The sequence below is a fragment of the Amphiura filiformis genome, chromosome 1 (assembly GCF_039555335.1).
Source record: "Amphiura filiformis chromosome 1, Afil_fr2py, whole genome shotgun sequence".
Classification (NCBI taxonomy): domain Eukaryota; kingdom Metazoa; phylum Echinodermata; class Ophiuroidea; order Amphilepidida; family Amphiuridae; genus Amphiura; species Amphiura filiformis.
Window position 1 is genome coordinate 68,436,234 of NC_092628.1, and position 18,417 is coordinate 68,454,650.

At 35.0% G+C, this 18,417-nt stretch overlaps 1 protein-coding gene across 1 annotated transcript; it reads left to right on the forward strand.

Moving 5' to 3' along the window:
• Positions 1–187: 187 nt before the first annotated feature.
• LOC140151986 (cyclin-dependent kinase 2-like) lies at positions 188–16,769 on the forward strand. Its single transcript, XM_072174290.1, has 7 exons — positions 188–465; positions 3,849–3,926; positions 5,273–5,393; positions 5,904–6,074; positions 6,375–6,476; positions 7,277–7,480; positions 15,044–16,769. Exons 1-7 carry the CDS (start codon positions 350–352, stop codon positions 15,152–15,154), a joined length of 903 nt encoding a protein of 300 aa, XP_072030391.1. The 5' UTR covers positions 188–349; the 3' UTR covers positions 15,155–16,769.
• Positions 16,770–18,417: the final 1,648 nt, after the last annotated feature.

The following is an 18,417-nucleotide window of genomic DNA, read 5'->3' on the forward strand; positions in this document are numbered from 1 at the left end:
AGGATTCAAAATTAATAATTTTAATCAGTTGAACTTCAGCTTGAACCATAAGGCATTTATTTTGGATTACTTTATATATCTTAGCGACCTAACCTTTGACCGACCTTAACCTGACCAATCAACCATTGTGGCGGTAAAAGTAAATAACCAATCAGGAAGTCTATTGTTTGCATGTGATGTGGCCGCGCGAAAAGTTGTCAAAATGTCACACAGATGTAAACAAAAATAATCGCACGTACAGTATGTGTAAACCCCGGGAAAATGGACAATGCACGCATGGTTAAAAGTGCACGGTAATTTTATCATGGTACATAAATAATTTTAACTCGACTACAATCATAGATTTGAAATGGATAACTTTCAGAAAATTGAAAAAATTGGAGAAGGAACTTATGGAGTGGTGTACAAAGCAAGGAATAAAGTCACAGGTGGAATGGTTGCCTTGAAAAAAATACGATTGGACACGTAAGTAAATTTCGTGATCACAATATCATGATATCACATCACATGATCATTCATGATGATGAATGTTTCACTGAAACTTCCAGTCATGTCATGTCAGTCAAGGTTACTTTATCGAAATTCATGAATTCCATTATAATAAAAAAAAAATCACAGACTTAAAAGCTATAATATTATGGTACTATCATGACTATTTACATGTTTAGTAAATAATAATAATTAATGTAGGATTGTAGGCATATTATTGAACACAACTTGTTTTACTAAATTTATGCATGCATTCCAGTTCATGAGTTCACTACACATGCTGCACAGTGCAATGTTCATGTGCATGAACATGTGAATAGTGTGTACGTTGTAATATTCAGTTGTTTTATGGGCTATTTCATTATAAATGACAACATTGAGTCCCAAAAGGGGTCAAAATTCAAACTCATTTATTTCATGCAAATTCATTATCATTTCAAAGTTCAGATGGTGTGTCAATAATTCTCAAAATATTAGAGCGTCAAACCCTCAGGAACCATTAAAAAATTAAATTGAATTTTTTGCTGTGTAAAACATAGCTGCCGTCTGAGGGACATTTTTTAAACAATTTAATACACAACTTTGAAAGAGTATATGTAACCAACATTGGGTTCATACTTATTCATATTTAGTCTGTAATAATTGTTGTATGTTCCTTTACACTTCAGTGTCTTAAATATGCCAGTTTCAATATAAAACAATTAGTAAATTGATACTAATCCAGATAAATGGTGCAAAATTACTACATATTTCAAGGATAAACTTTATCTTCACATGAAAAATTCATGAAATAGTCATTTTGTCCTGCCCAATAGCTACACTGATGCATAAGTGAGTATTCTGCGTCAATCTGTTGTACTAGTCATGGAAAACCTAAAATAAAAGACCCTCCTGTGTCATTTGTTCTGGATAGGACACATTTTTTAACACATAATAAAGCATACTTTAACTTTAGAAATAGCTGCATCAATATTATTGCATCAATATTATTGCATAAAAGATCCCCAGCATTTAAAATCCACTACAAACAGGGTTAATATTCTGGTTAAATTAGGAATATTGCAATTTTAGCTAACCAAGTTCAATGCAGAATAATATCATATGTGTTCTCAACAACTGGACAATAATTTGAACACTAAAGTGGTTTGTAAGCATAATTTGCAATAAAATGCAAAAATTTCTTGTGGGTTTGGCTCTTTGAAATTTTTATTTTTTAGTTTGTTTACCAATTCATGGAAATGACATAATTGTGCTGGAGAGGACATTTGTTAAATTGCAAACAGAATCGTGGATACAGGCTTGCAAAATGCAACAAATACCAAATCATGTGCCACCTTGGTAGAAGGAAGACCACTCTTCCTCTACAAATTTCACATTCTATGATATAATCCTTCTTATTTCAACAATTAGTAATTAACTTCAGTTCTGGAGAGGACAAATTTTAACGCGGAACTGTGGTATCAAGAACAAGTGGTCTACTGTATGTAAAATAAATGAATTCCTCAATCAGTGCCCTGTCCCATCAATTGGTAATATAACACAGATTATACAGGTAGGGTAAGGGTTTATATTTCCTCTTTAATGTTAACAAAAATGGAGGCATGAATTGGAGAGGACACTCATTTTTTATTTAACGAAAATGCCAATTTTGCAAGAATCTACGAATTTTAACATTTTTGCACCAATTTTCACCATTCAACTTGCATGATGTTCCACACATATCATATTTTCATTGCAACAAGCACATTGCCATAGAATGTACCTAATTTTTCAAAGAATTAATTCAGAATACATGGGCAAAATGAAATGGGACTCCAAAATTGGGTTAAAATGTACCTTTTGGCAATTTTTCTATACAAAAAATAGACAGAATTCTGTAAAAATGCTCATGTAGCTTGTAGTTTGTGGCATACTTAGAATTAAGTTAATAACACTGCATTATCACCCTAATTATATCAACCAGATATGATAAAAGCCATTTTTGTGAACGTGTCATTTATAATGAAATAGCCCTTATGCATAGTCACAATGGTCATGATACATTGATAGTCATAGTGTAGTCCGAATAATCAGACCCAGAACAAAATATATTAATTTCTGACATGATCGTGTACTGGGTCTGAACTGTTTCCATATGAAATCTTGATGGCAAATTGGACAATAGAAGCACATGGTTCTACGTGACAGCTTTTTAATCCCTATTCAGGTTACGCTTGAATCACGCTATTGTGGACCATCCTTCTGATACTTGAGTGTTTGGACAAGCGGAGCGGTTTTTGTCTACCTCTCTGTTTGTAAACAAACCAGGAGGTCGAAATCGCCTCCTCGCCCGAATCTGAAAGTCAGCGTAATAGTACGGCACTGGTCATAGTGTGTTACGGTACTCGAGAACTCTAGGCTAGCTTTGAATTTGCACACGATAGAAAATTAGAATACGCATGCGCATTCAATGCTAGAGTCCATCATGCCATGCTATCGTTTTTCAGTCAATCAGCATTTTTTGCAACCAACGGGTCTTATTTTTATTTACTCGAGAACTCTAGTTTTCGAATTTGCACACGATAGTTTATACGCATTCGATGCTAGAGTGCTTTGCTATCCTTTTTTGGTCGTAAGTTTTTTCACTTGCCAAGTGTTTTTGGTGGGAATGATCACTGAAGCAAGACAAAAAATATCAAGGTCATCTGGGGTCAAATCGTGATAGATTGTTGGATGTTCATGAAATTTGTTGGGAATGACCACAGAAGCCAGACAAATAAAATGTCAAATCACCATCGACCGGTTCGTGAAATTTGCTGAGAATGACCACCAAAGCAATCTTGACCAAAAATGTTATTAAGGCTATTTGGGGTACGTCATTCTGGGTCAAATCAGCATAGATTGCTGTAGGTTCAAGAAATTTGGTGGTAACGACCACTGAAGCGAGACAAAAGGTTTTAGATAATTTGGGGTCATCCGCAGAAGTCCACTGTAATTTTTTAGTCATGGGTTCTATTTTCTTTAAACAATAAACACAGTGGCGTACCGTGGCCGCTCCTACCCCGGGGGGCTGAAGAAAATTCAATTTTGCCGCCCTTGCCCAACAGCCCCGAAAATGTTGACCCAATTTTTTTTTGGTGGTTTGAAAAAGTGAAGAGCAAAAAAAATTTAAAAAATTTTGTACTTTTTAAAATTTGTCCGCCTTTTTTTCTTTACTAATTCTTTTTTTTTGCCACCCTGTTTTTTGCCGCCTTCTTCTTCCGCCATCCCTTTTCGTTTGGCATCACTGCTTTTACCCGGGGCTGGCGCCCAAAGCCCCCCCAAAAAAAATATGCGCATGAAACATACTAACTTTGTAATGTATTTGATGTTATTTACAGTGAATCTGAAGGTGTGCCAAGTACAGCAATAAGGGAGATAGCTTTGTTGAAGGAATTGAATCACAAAAATATTGTCAGGTAAGGGATAGGGATAACTAGTTACACTACGGCCATGTGTCTTGAACTCGCCCCATTTTGCGTTGCGCAGCCTTTTTGAGCTTATTTACGTCTTCCGAGGTTTAAATTGACATAAAATTTTCAATATGCACTCCACCCTATACAAACTATACATTTCCTGAAAGGAAATTGCATGGGCAATCCAAATATGCCATTAAAAAAATGGTAGGGGGTATTGTTAAGTTGTCCAGACTGAAATTGTCAGCTAAAATTTAACTTTTTCATTTTTTATATTTCAAGACATATTTTTTTAACCTCTGCCCCTATCTTTAATTGTTCATCATATTTGAACTCCCCATGAAATTTCCCTTCAGAAAATGTATACTTGTATAGGGGTTGGGCATATATACCTATTTTCTTACTCTTTCGGAAAATGACCTTAAATGACCTTTGACCTGTGACCTTTGACCCCGCCTTTGACCTAAAACATAGTTTATCTAGTACCTCTTTACTTATGGACACTTGGGTCCAAGTTCAAGTTACATGGAGAGGGGCCTAATAATTTGCAAATGGGAGCAATTTAAAAATATAACTGACAATGCTCATGAATGCTGTGCCTTCCATAGGGATTGTACAGCCCGCTTCCTCAGCCACCGCTTCCTCAGCCACCGCCACCCTAAATAGTCCAAAAACTTATGGACATATCTCCAACACCCTAAAACACACATTAATGAATTTCGCACAGCATGTAGTATGGAGTTTCAGCTTTTAAATTGACACCAAACTTATGTCTATAACTCATGTGGTTGTCAAGTTATAAACATTTTTGGCGATAGGATCTGGAAAAATGCAACGTCGCCATCTTTTTTGCGTGGCGAGTTCAAAACACATGGCCCTATGCCTCTGGTGAAGCAAATACTATTTATTGGTCAATGGAATAATATTTTGTATGATTTTCACCATGACAGCTGAATTCATACAATAAAGTACCGTAATGTTGTTTGTAATGTAAACAATGGCAGATGGTGTAGTAAAATTGTATCCAAACTCAGGCAGTGTCAGTGTCAGGGCTCGAATTTCAGGGAGGCCATTGCCTGTCCTTTTTCAGTTTTGGCCTTGGTACCCCAAATCTTTGTCAACTGATCATCAAGGCATTCTTCATCACTTATTGGCCTTTGTGCCATTCTTTGTCTTTGCCCAGTGGCCTTGAAAATGGGTGCTCCAACAAATTAAAATTCGAGACCTGCACTGTCATATAATATGCAATGTACATCTTTCATGATCTTTAGTCTTCTTACAAGAAATGATTATTAATTTGCATTCAATGATTATTAATTTACATTCAATGATTTTAATTTCTTTCCTAGATTGCTTGATGTAGTACACAATGAGAAGAAGTTATACTTAGTGTTTGAATTTATGCATCAAGATCTCAAGAAATACATGGATAAGTGTCCTCCATCTGGACTACCAATGCCATTAGTAAAGGTATGTCTTAATTGAAAGTGTTACTCAAAAGCTTTTTAGCACTAGCACTACTCTGTTCAATTATATAGTAATGTGCAATAAAAAAAATGATAATGCATGCATTTACATATTTACATGTCAATATGGTCCCAATTTGCACTACAAGTTGAACAAAGTATAGGCCCTTGACTGTTGATGTTAGTAATTTACACTAGTTGAGTACCGGTAACTATTTTCCTGTTCTTAAGAAGGTCTTTAGTTAACTTTCTAGACATGTCTTGATGTCTGTATGTAAAATAAAGTTTGGAAAATTCAAGTTATGAGAAATTCCTGGTATTCGCCAGTAATTCCGGCCCACTAAGGCCCAAATTGCCTGCTTTGCGGTATTTTTGGCCATGGTATTTCCTGCCCAACCAATTGGAAGCGGGCTGGATGCTTTACATTAAATGAGTGTGACAAGACAACATGGTATGTGAGGATAAAAAATGGTAACACGATTTATTCAAATTATGATATATTCTTTTCTTTCAGAGTTATTTATATCAATTATTAGAAGGCATAGCATTCTGTCATTCACATCGAGTCATTCATAGAGATCTGAAGCCACAAAACCTGCTGATAGATGCAGAAGGCAACATCAAATTGGCAGACTTCGGGTTAGCAAGAGCATTTGGAATACCACTAAGAACATATACACACGAGGTAAGGCACATTTTGGTTTAATACTAAAGCACATTTGTATACACATGTACAGTAACAGTACTAATCAAGCAAGGTGTTTTGGGCGATGTTCATGTTTTTGTAATGATTTGTGAGGCGAAAACAATTGAGGTATTGTATTGCATGTCCTCCATGGAAATGACAATGGACCCCAACTTAATAGATTTGTTACTTAGATTTCCTGATCGATCCAAAACTCTGGTGAGCAAATTTCTAAATAGTTCTTATTTAAGTAATAAGTTAATCTTCCTTTAAATCTTGCAACTGTTTTCCCCTGCTCAGGTTGTCACGCTTTGGTACAGAGCACCAGAGATTCTTCTAGGCTGTAGGTTCTACCTTCCTGGTGTAGATGTATGGAGTCTGGGCTGTATATTTGCTGAAATGGTAAGGAAGTGTCTTCAATTAAAACAAAAAAACATCCCAATTTTGCTTGTGAATGACCACCCTTTTAATAAGAGTGGTGAGTGATAAGTGCCGGGTTCAAATTTGCCTCTTGCCTTTATTTGGAAAATGAGAGTTGGAAATATGCTGGATTTTGTTTGTAAATTTGAGCATAGTATCAGCAACATTATTTTGGAACCAGACACAGGAACCAAACAATTTGAAATGCCAATCGCCCGATAAGTTGTGAAACAAAGCAACTTGTCCAATGTGGGCTAACAGAATTGAAATTGGTAAACATTCCTTCTACAGTACTTTGGCACCACTTCATGGAATAATCTTATGCCTCAAGAACCTGAGGTATACCAGCACATTAATTCAAAGCTTCACTCAAAGAGCACATATAAAAAAAATTGAAATATTTTGGTTAAACCCTAACCACTGAAAATCTGTCAAAATCTTACAAGGAAACTTTTTTCATTCATTCTTTCTTTTCCAAAAGCCAAAAACCACTGGCAGTGTATAAAGAATCTCTATTTCCCTTCATTGAGACCTATATTAACCCTAACCAGTACCACAAACAATCTTACAGGAAAACCACTCCTCATACATGTATCCTACGTGATGCCATGACGCAATCAATCTAAGTCATACATACGCACAATTTTGTTGGCCGGCCAGCTAAACACCTGTAGCTACCAGTTGGTATTCTTGTGCTTGGCACATGAGGGGTCTAAAGCTTGAATCCAGAGGGTACCAAACAACTTCTTTGTTCATCTTCTTTTTTCATTTAATTTGTGCAGATTACAAAGAGAGCACTTTTCCCAGGTGATTCAGAAATAGACCAGCTCTTCAGGGTATTCAGGACATTGGGGACGCCAGATGATAGGACGTGGCCCGGTGTGAGTAAGCTGCCTGACTATAAATCCACATTTCCAAAGTGGAAAGCACAAGAGACAGCCAAAGTTCTACCTACATTAGACAAAGATGGAAAGGATATATTGATGGTAAGCAAGTGTTTACTATCTCTGCAAATTGGGTCACCAAACAAAATATTTTTTCCCATATAAGCGTAATTTTATCTCAAAAATTTCTACAAATTATTGTAATTGAATACAAATTATTGTGCCCCAAATGGGCTATTCCAGATATTATCCACACCCCCACCAAAGATGACACTGGGATTTCCCACTCCTTCTCTCTCAATATTGCATGGGAATTCCCATCATGAAAGGTGCATAATGCATGGGAATTCCATGAAGAAAGTGGCTCTTTAGTGGAATTCCCATCATTAAAATGTAGTATCCCACATCTTCTTGCATGGAAATTCCCATCACAAAAATGCCTCTTTGAGTTGGAGTTCCCATCATTAAAATGCGGTACCACACTCACCCAAAGATGACACTGGGATTTCCCACTCACCTTCCTGTCAATATTATACTGGATACTGGGAGAGGTAAAATGTAGGAGGCTTGGAATGAAAATTTCAAAAAAGTAATAATAATAATAATACTACTAATAATAGTAATGATAATGATAATAGGGGGGCCTACTAATATTAATAGTACTAATAATAATGATAAATAATGATAAAAAGATTCATGATAAATGCACCAAACGTAAAATAAGCTCATAGCGCTGTACAGGCAAAGTATTTTACGAATTGGGCCCAGGGTCCGGATCGGTTGGAGCCACATGTATTTCAAAATGTAGGCCTATATCACCCGCATACAAGAACTTTCAAAAAGTACCCAAAGCAAGTATTTTTCAGTAGTGTAAAAAGGACCCAAAACAAGTACTATGTGGTTGTTTTCTCACCTAGCATGTATTTAACAGTTACGACGAACACACATAAAACCACCAGTCAAGACCAGTCAAGAGGCCAAGAACCCCGGACCCGGGGCGTGCATTTGACTTTGGAAGTGACGAGGATGTGCGGACAGCAGTTCAAAACTAGGGGTCTTTCGGTGAGAGCCTAAACACCATAAAAAGTGGATCATTCAGTGAGTCTGGGAATAATTTTGGGTCATGATATAAAAGTTGATACAATTTTTTTTAATTTATCAAAATATGACAAAAATTTAAAGAAAATTCATGAAAAATGGGGTCATAAGTGAGATATTATCAGGAACTTCCCAAAATTTTGGAAAAAAAGGATCTTTTGGTGACAGGAAAACAAAAAAAGGGGTCATTGGGTGAGAGTTCAGTAAAACAAAAAAGGGGGTCATTGGGTGAGAGGGTGTTGAAAACACATTTTGAGGAGTTTTTGAGTTCAATTTTACCCAACATTTTACTTTTTTCTTGGTGCTGAATTTAGCTACCCTTTTTGAGTAACATCTGTACGATTAAGGTTAGCAACTGATGCGATTTGGTAGTGCACAGCATCTTGCGAATGGTAGTGAGCTTTGGCAAAAATTGCATTGATCATTTTCATTCAAGAAGAATTCAAATATCACGGATATACTTTTGTAGGTCCTGTGACTCTTGAATTATGTTGTAAAGAGGGCTGAAACAACAACACTTTTGTAAAACATACATAACTTATTAACAACAATAAATCAAGCAAGTTTTCAAAGTATATGATTTGTAGAATAAACTTTTGCAAAATATTAAACTGTGATGTTTCATAAGAAAAAAGATGAAAAAATAACAATGTTTCGAACCAGCGACGATCAGAGCAGCATAAAATATATCAATTACAACGCCTTAAGCGCGCTTCAGACTCCGAGTATTGTACGTACTATATTGTATGTACAATATGTACGTTATTTAATCTATTGCCATTCTATTTCCAGTACTGTTTAAGTTCTAACGAATGTTTGATGACGAAAAATCGATAATATGTTACATACAATACCTAGCAGAAATATATTATCGATTTTACGTCATCAAACATTCGTTAGAACTTAAACAGTACTGAAATAGAATGGCAATAGATTAAATAACGTATATATTGTACATACAATATTGTACGCATACAATAAAAAATCTGTATACTGCCTCAGACCGATCGGCCACCCAACCATTACATCACTCGGTGTCTGGCGAGCCAATCTGCATTCTATTATTTGCAAAAGCCGACGACCAGACAGAAATTATAAAAGGAACAGGACCAGATATCAGCGTTAATTCCACGGTAAGATTAAAACGAATTGAAAATGCCAAAATGCAGTCACAAAATTTATAATAATTACTAAATCACCAAAACCAATTGTAACATAGGTATGCAGAAAAGAGTTGCATTAACAATGACAGAGTATGTGCAAAAAGATTTGTCTTTGGCATGTCGCTTTCTTGAAATATCACCAAAATATTAAATTTCGGAAAACAAATTTAAAACAAACATGAACCTTCCAAAATAAATGAACATTTGCACATGGCAGCCCAGTCATTACCTGGCGCTGAGATTTGGGATTCCTCGTAGTTTCCTCTCTCCAGTTACCAGTAAGTTTGCCCTTACCCCAGCCCTTAACACTTCAAAATAACAATGTCATCCAAAAGTGTAAACGACAACAAAAACATAAACTGAAAAGGTAAAAAGACCCTTAATATCAATCAGCATTTAGAAGAAGACCTGCAGACCATAATCAGAAAATCATGAGTAGGTATTGTAAATAGCCGTATTGTAGCAATTTTTGTTTCTGATGGTTTGTTTGAATCAAAAACTCTCCAAGAAAACCATTATATGGATTTAATTTTCTTATTGAGAAAAAAATTTAAACAAAATTTGATAGAAAATGCCCATTTATCTGGCATCAAAAATTCGAATTTGGTAATTTGAGATTTTATAATTGACGGGTAAAATGGTGTATTATATGACTTAAGTTAGTTTATGATCAGGGTATAGTTTAAGGTTAAGGTTGGGTTAGAGTAAGATTTATATCTTGCTTCCCGATAGAAAAGCGAAAAACTTTTCTATCTTATCTATAGAAAATTGTAACCTTTTTATGTCCAAATTCTTTCTCTTTTCCAAGTTCTACGATACTAGCCGTTGTTAAACGCGCAAGATTTAAACATGATAATAGAACTCTGATTAAACAAAGGCGCAAACAGATGTATCATGCTCGAGTCTCTGATTAAAGTGTATAGTATAAATTTGTTTTCCCAAATCGCTTTCCCAGCAAACACAAAAAATGTTTTAAAACGTTATTATTATTAGGTATACGATGTATTGTTGGTCGAAGCAGCCAAAACAAAAAGTAGTTCGCAGCATCTTGCAAATGGTAGTGAGCTTTAGCAAAATTACATTGCTCAATTAGAAGTAGCGAGTGTGTAGAAGAATTCAAATATCACAGATATACTTTTGTAGGTCCTGCATGGTTCTTGAGTTATGTTGTAAAGAGGGCTGAAACAACAACACTTTTGTAAAACGTCGTAACTCATTAAGAACAATAAATTAAGCAAGTTTTCAAAGTATATGATTTGTAGAATGAACTTTTGCAAAACACCAAAGTGTTATTTTTCAATAATATATTGATTCAGATAATGAAAATCTATTTTTTGGCTGCTTTTACCAACAATACCTCGTATACCCTTAAACATGTTATAAACACGTTTTGGATTCGGTATTTGAAAAACATTTTATATGAAAAAAAACCACCACAATAACATGCATTTTAAAAGTGTTGTCAAAATGTTATTGTAAATTTGGCTAACATGTTTGCAAAATATTCTGTCAACACTTAATAAAATTATGTTAGAATGTTTTGCATTAAGTTGTCAAAAATGTTTTCTGAATGTTGTTAAAACGTTTTATACCCTTTATATGACCCGACATTTACACATTTTCTGTAAAACGTTTTTTTGTTTACTGGGTAGCAATGGTGTTCAATAAAGTGATGTTTTAATAATGTCTTTTGTTGAGAGTTTTTGCCCTTAAAGCTTAAGTACGTGCGGGGACAGGGATGCTTTTGGACACAGAGAGGGCAAAACATGATGTGGGGTATATGAAATTATATGGATACTAAGAATTTCCTCAATCAACAAAATCGGGCAACCTTATACCGGGTGTTTTTTTTTCCCCCCCCCCCCCCTCCCATGCCTTGCGTTTTGTTTCATGGGTTTACTTGATATTGGAGCGGAAGAAAAGCTAAAGGTTGTCACTATACCATAAAGTAGTGGTAGGATTGAGTGAACAATACTAATTTAAGGGTATTGATTCCTAAATATTTGAATATTGGTATAAAGCCATTCGATGTCATCTTCTGGGATGTGCACCGCAGCACCTCTTCAATTTTTTTCTTTTTCTGTGTTGTGGTAGATATTGATGAGAAATTAAAATCCTGAAAATTTGAGCTTCATACGCTATTTCGTTTTCCCGTGGCATCAATTTGAAATTTACGCGGATCAGCGTAAAAAACGTGTCGCAATGCGAAAGACAATGTTTGGAGGTCCATAAATGTATAAAGAGAACCCCCTACAACTTTGAAAAGTATGTATCCTGGGGTACTTAATTGTGTAGAGTTCCAATCTGGCATCAGAAAACTTGTAACTCCTTTACTTTAAAAGATACAGGGCCCTCAAAATGCAACTTTGTCCATCCAGGACCAACTTCGGGGGGTCAGAACTCCAAAAGTAAAAATAATTTTTTGTCCATTTTTTTGCCAGTTGGAACCCTTTGGTAGGACATTACTCTTATCCAATATTGAGTCAATTAGGATAATTTTAGCTGAGATATTACCCATCATGCAAAGCTCCAATAGTACATTTTTTGTACATTTTGACCCCCCTGAAAACCAATGTCAGACAATTTGCCCCACCATCAACTTTAGGTATGTTGAAAATATGTTCTTGGACAACATTTCTGAGAAATAGTGGCTTGGGGTCTTGATGACTTTGCATTAAAAACATCAGTTAGGCTTCCCTACTCACATTGGAGTCATTCCAGCCACATCAACAAAAAGGGTTGGTTGGTCATTGGTCATCCCCTCAAATTTTGTTGAAAATCATTTCTAGCATACATCTATGAGCATAATGAACACATGGAAAAATGAATGCTCAACTCCAAGCGGTTTTGGAGATATGGCTTGTCAAAATTTGGCCCAGATCCCCACTTTTTGCTCTCTCGAGTCTTGTCGTTGAATTAGTAGCGTTTTGGGACACTCACATGAAAAAACATGAAAACACGCGAACGACACTTTGCAGGAAGTCGGCAACAACAACAACAACAATACTTAATTAAAATTAACAATTTTCATCAAAATCATACTCAATTTATACTCTACTTTTATGTGGTAATTTGCTAAACTTTAATTTTGAAATGTTAAATAATGTACACAACTGTTTTTTTTAATGATGACTTTGACTCTCAGGATTTTTAGACGTATACATGTATTTCTCAGAGTATAACAGTTTACAGTTAGGGTATATTCATAGCAAATATCACTATGTTCTTTGTAGATTTGTACACACGTTACTTATTTACTTCATCAGATAATTATTTAATTTATAAAATATGTGTAATTGTTATGACACTAGTATTCTTGTTCAAGTTTATTTTAAATTTCCTAAATAGTAAATATGTACTGTGTCACAGTAGTAGCAAGTTATGCCTAGTAGCTAGTACTAGAGCTAAAGAGAGTTCAAACTTACCACTTTTAGTTACTAAGGTCAAATAGGGCGAGCTAGGGGCAGAGGTTAATGGCATTGGCAGAATTCTTGCACTGCATGCTAATAAAGGTGCACTGGTATATTTAGAGTATCAATAATTATTAAACACATTCTATTGTTTTGAAAACCACATAAATAGGAGTGAATCAGGTGTTTAAAACATAATGCCTTCTCTGTGTTCAATGTATGACAAATTATTTACATGAAAAAAGACTAGTATAAATCTAAAAATACAACAATTAAGTGGCAAAATCAAGCACATTCGCTTTCTAGCCATGTGTTCTTCATCTATTATTTAGTTTTATTACTTTTATTTTAGGTATAGCTCAGTATACTAGCACTAATGACATATTAGGCCTATGTTTATAAAATAAAATAGCTCACAATACAATTTTTAATGAAATGTTATGTCAATTTGAAGTTGAACATAATGCATAAAATGATAAACTATGAGTTTCTTATTTGCAAATGTGCATGTCTTGCATGATAATATTTATAAACAGTAGGCCTAAAATAATCGCATGTCGATATACTTCCCTGAGTAAAGGTCTGTAACTGTGGGCCTTGATGCTTTTTCATTTTAATAGCGTTCCATCAATTGCACAATACATCTTGTTTGATTTTGTTTGTTTATTTGTTTCTTGGGCAATAAACAATATTAAAATTAAAATAAAACAAATGAAGTTAATAATTCCCATCTTGAAAGTGAAACATATTTGTAAACAAATGTTTTAAAATGTTACATATCTTTGGGTTTTCGGGAATTCCTATGTAAAAAGTGATTTTCATGGATGCCATCTTTGGGTATTTAGGATTTCCCAGAGTAATCGCAGCAAATTGTGGTAAATTCCCATGGAAAAAGGAAACTGATCTTGATTTTGTCATCTTTGGTCTTTGGAAATCCCACTATTATATATGAGAGCCTTGGGAAATCCCACATGGTTTTGTGAATTCACCCATGGGAAATCCCACATTAAAAATTGTTTTTAACCATGTCATCTTTGGGGGGAGTGTGGATAATATCTGGAATAGCCCAATCTAATTTTCGCTGGGCCAGAATTGTGACACACTGCCTCTAAACACTGATGGTAAAGTTGAAGAATAACTTGGAAGTTCACAATAAACCCACCTCGTTTTGCTGTATTGCAACCCTTGCATCTACCCAACCCATAATTCTGAATCTTAATTTTGAGTTATAACTTATAAGTGTGAAGGAGACTTGATAGGGTCATCCTCATCTTGACAAAAATTTGTGTGTCATGGTTTCGCACATAATATATACTGTATCCAAAATGTTCCCATTTTTTCCAAGCCTATTCCATGCATTTTGGTTTTTTTAAATTAAATTTAAGCTCAAAATCACTTCACAAAGCCCTCATGAACAAAGCGCATCACCTTTAATGCATTCCCCTAATTGACCTCATTTGGTACCTGTTCCTGAACGATTTCAACACCATTAATTTTCAAACATGAATATACCCCTTCACACCTACCCTACCCTATGCCTACCCCTGTACGATTCTTATTGTGAAGTCCATGACATATTTATCCTCAGAAAAATGTTCAAGGTGTGAGATAGCCCATCTTTATTTCGGGTTGTGCTATAATCAAAATATTTAATTCTCGATCATGAGAGCTTGTACATACTGCGTACATTGCATCAAACGTGTACCCTTGATCGACAGCCATATTTGAAGACCGTGATTGTTCAGTTCTAAAACACTCACGCTTACTCCATGATCATTGCGTCAGATGATCGAGAATATATTATTTTGATTATAGTGCAACATATTGCCGTAATTACTCCTCAATACATGCTTGGAATTCTATCACGAAATGATTGGTGTGGTTGAGTGTTTCATTGGCCGGACAACTTAAAATGTACTTGCAGTCAAACACCTAATTTTGAGATGATATTGTGAGGAAGTTCATGAACAATATTTTTTTTTTCCTTTTTACAGCAAATGTTGTGCTATGTTCCAGAGAAGAGGATCTCAGCAAAAGCAGCGTTAAGTCACAGATTCTTCCATGATGTGCAAAGAACATTACGGATAACCTGGTTTCATGAGTGAGCCTCTTGTCATAGAGTAATAAGAGCTATTTCAGCTGATCTGCCATGTGTGACATGCACATTGAGATGCAGGCACTGCCTTACATGGCTTACACATAATGTAAAAATATTCTCATCAGAAGGGGAAATCATGGCAGTTTTAACGTCCTCAAATATTTTAATTTGAAATAATGTCACACATTCTTTCATGCTATACAAAAGGTATGCTACTACATAGTGTTAAAGCATTCAGAATGTTTGAAAATGGTCTGAAGCTATTTTGTATTTTACCCCACATGTTTCATCAAGTATCTGCCAATCGGTTGATTTTATCGACTCAATTTCATCTTTGATTGGTTGGTTGGTGCTGTCACAAGCCAAGCTAGGTATAAATCTGAAATAGTAGAGAAAGAGATGGGATAGGGGTAAGTACAAAACCTAACAAGTGGGGACAAGGATGGATGTATGTAATGTATAGTCAACTTGTGATATGATCAACCAACAAAATGCATGGAAAAGTTGATTACGACTCTGGAAAACATTGTATGAATTTTATACATTCCTTTTTATCAGCTTTTGCACAAGTGAAAGAGTTCACATTAGCTAACTTGAATAATTTATTTGAATGCAATTTTTGTCATCCTCTGTACATGAACAAATATTGTAACAGAGACGCAGTACAAGTTACAACTAGGTTTTTTCATGTTAACATTTAAATGAAATCAAAGAAACTGGCAAAATTCGATAAAAAGATTTCCAGGGCTATTACGTATTTTAAACCAGAAATGGCGTATTTGTAATATCTAATATAAATGATGTATCATATAATATCACTGACTGCGGCACTGGCGCACTGGGCAACCAAGAGGGCAAAATTGCAAAGTCGTACTGCTGACCTACTCTCAGAATAACATTAACAAGACAAATGCATACAAACATTTGTGATTTTAATGCCAAAAGGTTCATTATTTTGGTCTAAAATGGACCAAAGGGAGAAACACTTCGCCAATTTTGGTTAACTTTTCCTGGTATTTTTCGAGGGGGTACACTACTGAACTGTGGGCAACTTTGGTGTATTTTGTTACTCTTGGTTAGAATATCGCTGAAAATGTCAGCATAATATGTACTATCATTATTCATTCCTCTTCCAAGGCCAGTGAAGAAAGGTCTAATGTTTAGAAAGAGGTTACTCAAGTGTATATTTTGAATTATTTGATTTCTTCCTGTCCTGCAAACATTGCAATCAAGAGGACATCCAATGTAGGTCATTGTGTCAAGGTTCATAAAAACCTCAGCATTGTGCTTATAAAATAGTTCAGTTTTGTGCTTCCAAAAAGTTCTGGTTTGTGCTTCCAAAATAGTTCACAATGTTGTGCTTTCAAGATAGTTAACATGTATAATTGTGCTTCCAACAAATAGTGTTCATAGTGTGGGGCTTCCAAAATATTTCAGTGTTGTGACTTCCAAAATACAGTATAAACTTGTTAACACAATGTTGTCAGGACCTTGGATTTTAGATTGTGTTAAGGCGGGTCGGATTAGAGCATGACCTATAGAAAAATTATTAAATTTGTGTACATCGTGGAACATTCAACTATGCTTGCTACTCCGCGACTAATCATGGTAATACACGAGCGTACAGCTGAGCCTACTCTACGCGTCCATATTGCGAGGTTATCTACGTACAACAGCTTACTACGCACAGCCACACAAAGGGTATGTACACGAATTAAGCAATTTTTCTATAGTGGTGTTTGGACTCAAATATTGAGCCACTACACATACATAAAGCTTGCATACATGAGGAATGGTATGGGTTCTATTAAGGAGATCCCAAGGCTTGATTTGATATTTGGGCATGATTTTTCTCAAGAGGCGAAAAAGCCCGAAACTTTCGTTTTGATTTATTTGCCTTAACTGCAAGACCTAAGAAGAAGAAATATAAAATGTGATTATTTGCTTCCTTGACTCCTTTCTTATCAATGTATAATGAAGTGCACTGCAGTTCAAGTTAAATGGCTGAAACTGGAAATTAATATGGTTCCTGCCAGCCGACTTGCCTTAACAGGATTTTGTGTTATCAGGTCATTATAATGTATTGTGTTAATACATGTATCAGGTATTTTGTGGTAGCAGATTTGAAGTAGTTTGCAATGTTGTGCTTCCAAAATAGTTCATTTTGTTCATGCTTCTGAAACATTTTGGAGTGTTGAGCTTTACCATTATTGGCTGTTAGGAATGGCATTAGGAATATTGTTATTATTTATCAGACCATCTCTTATTTTAGGCTGGAATGATATTAGGCTAGTTTTGAGAAAATGTGTTGACTTTGCCATTTAGGTCCGTATGCACAAAACAAGTTAGACTAGGTCTAACTTTAGACCTGGTGTAACTATGGAGATTAGACTTATGGAAGAATCCTTTTACTCTTCCTTTTCCTCCTTTATTCCTAGCAAAGTCGAAACATTTCACTGCAGCCATCTAATATTAAGCTACATGTATTTGCCCTTATAATAGGATCTAAAATCATATAGGATAAAGTATGTTAATACGAAAGAGTTCCTTCTCCCTAAGACTAATCTCCATAGTTAGACCAAGTCTAAAGTTTGACCTGGTCTTGTTTGTTTTATGCATACGGACCTTAGCGTTTTAATCAATTTTATGGAAAATCTTATTGAAAAGTTAATACAACCCCCATGTTTAATATAGTAGTACAGTGTTTGCTTTGTATGACATTCCCATGCGAGAGTTTGAATTGGCAAGCATAACAAATATTGTAATTGATTGTACATGAAGATATTGTAGTTAAATGAAAATAATGCTATTAGAACTTGATAATCAAAACTCCCTGAAAAAAATCAAGATGACCACTGAAGTTACCATATACTAGAGCAGAGCTTTATAAAATTTTGTATGTATACATGTATGTGTCTTATATTACGAGTACTTCCACAAACTAATATGTTCATGTTTATAATTGTAAAGATATTCAGTGTAAATACTTAAATATTTAAGATATTTAATTAATGACTTGAACAAAGTCCCTAAATATTTTGATAGAATGTTGCAGTTCAATTTTGTTGGGTTCATTTTGTATGTACCGGTAATCATAAGCCAATTACAATTCCTGAAAATGTTATTTTCCACATTTATTTTCTGTTAAAACCCTATTGTAACATTTTCATACAAAGTAGATTAGTATTACTTTCCCCATTTTTATGTCCCCTTTAAATTTTGAGCCAAACAACTGAGGTAAAGCCAAGAAAATTGGAATTTACTACCAGC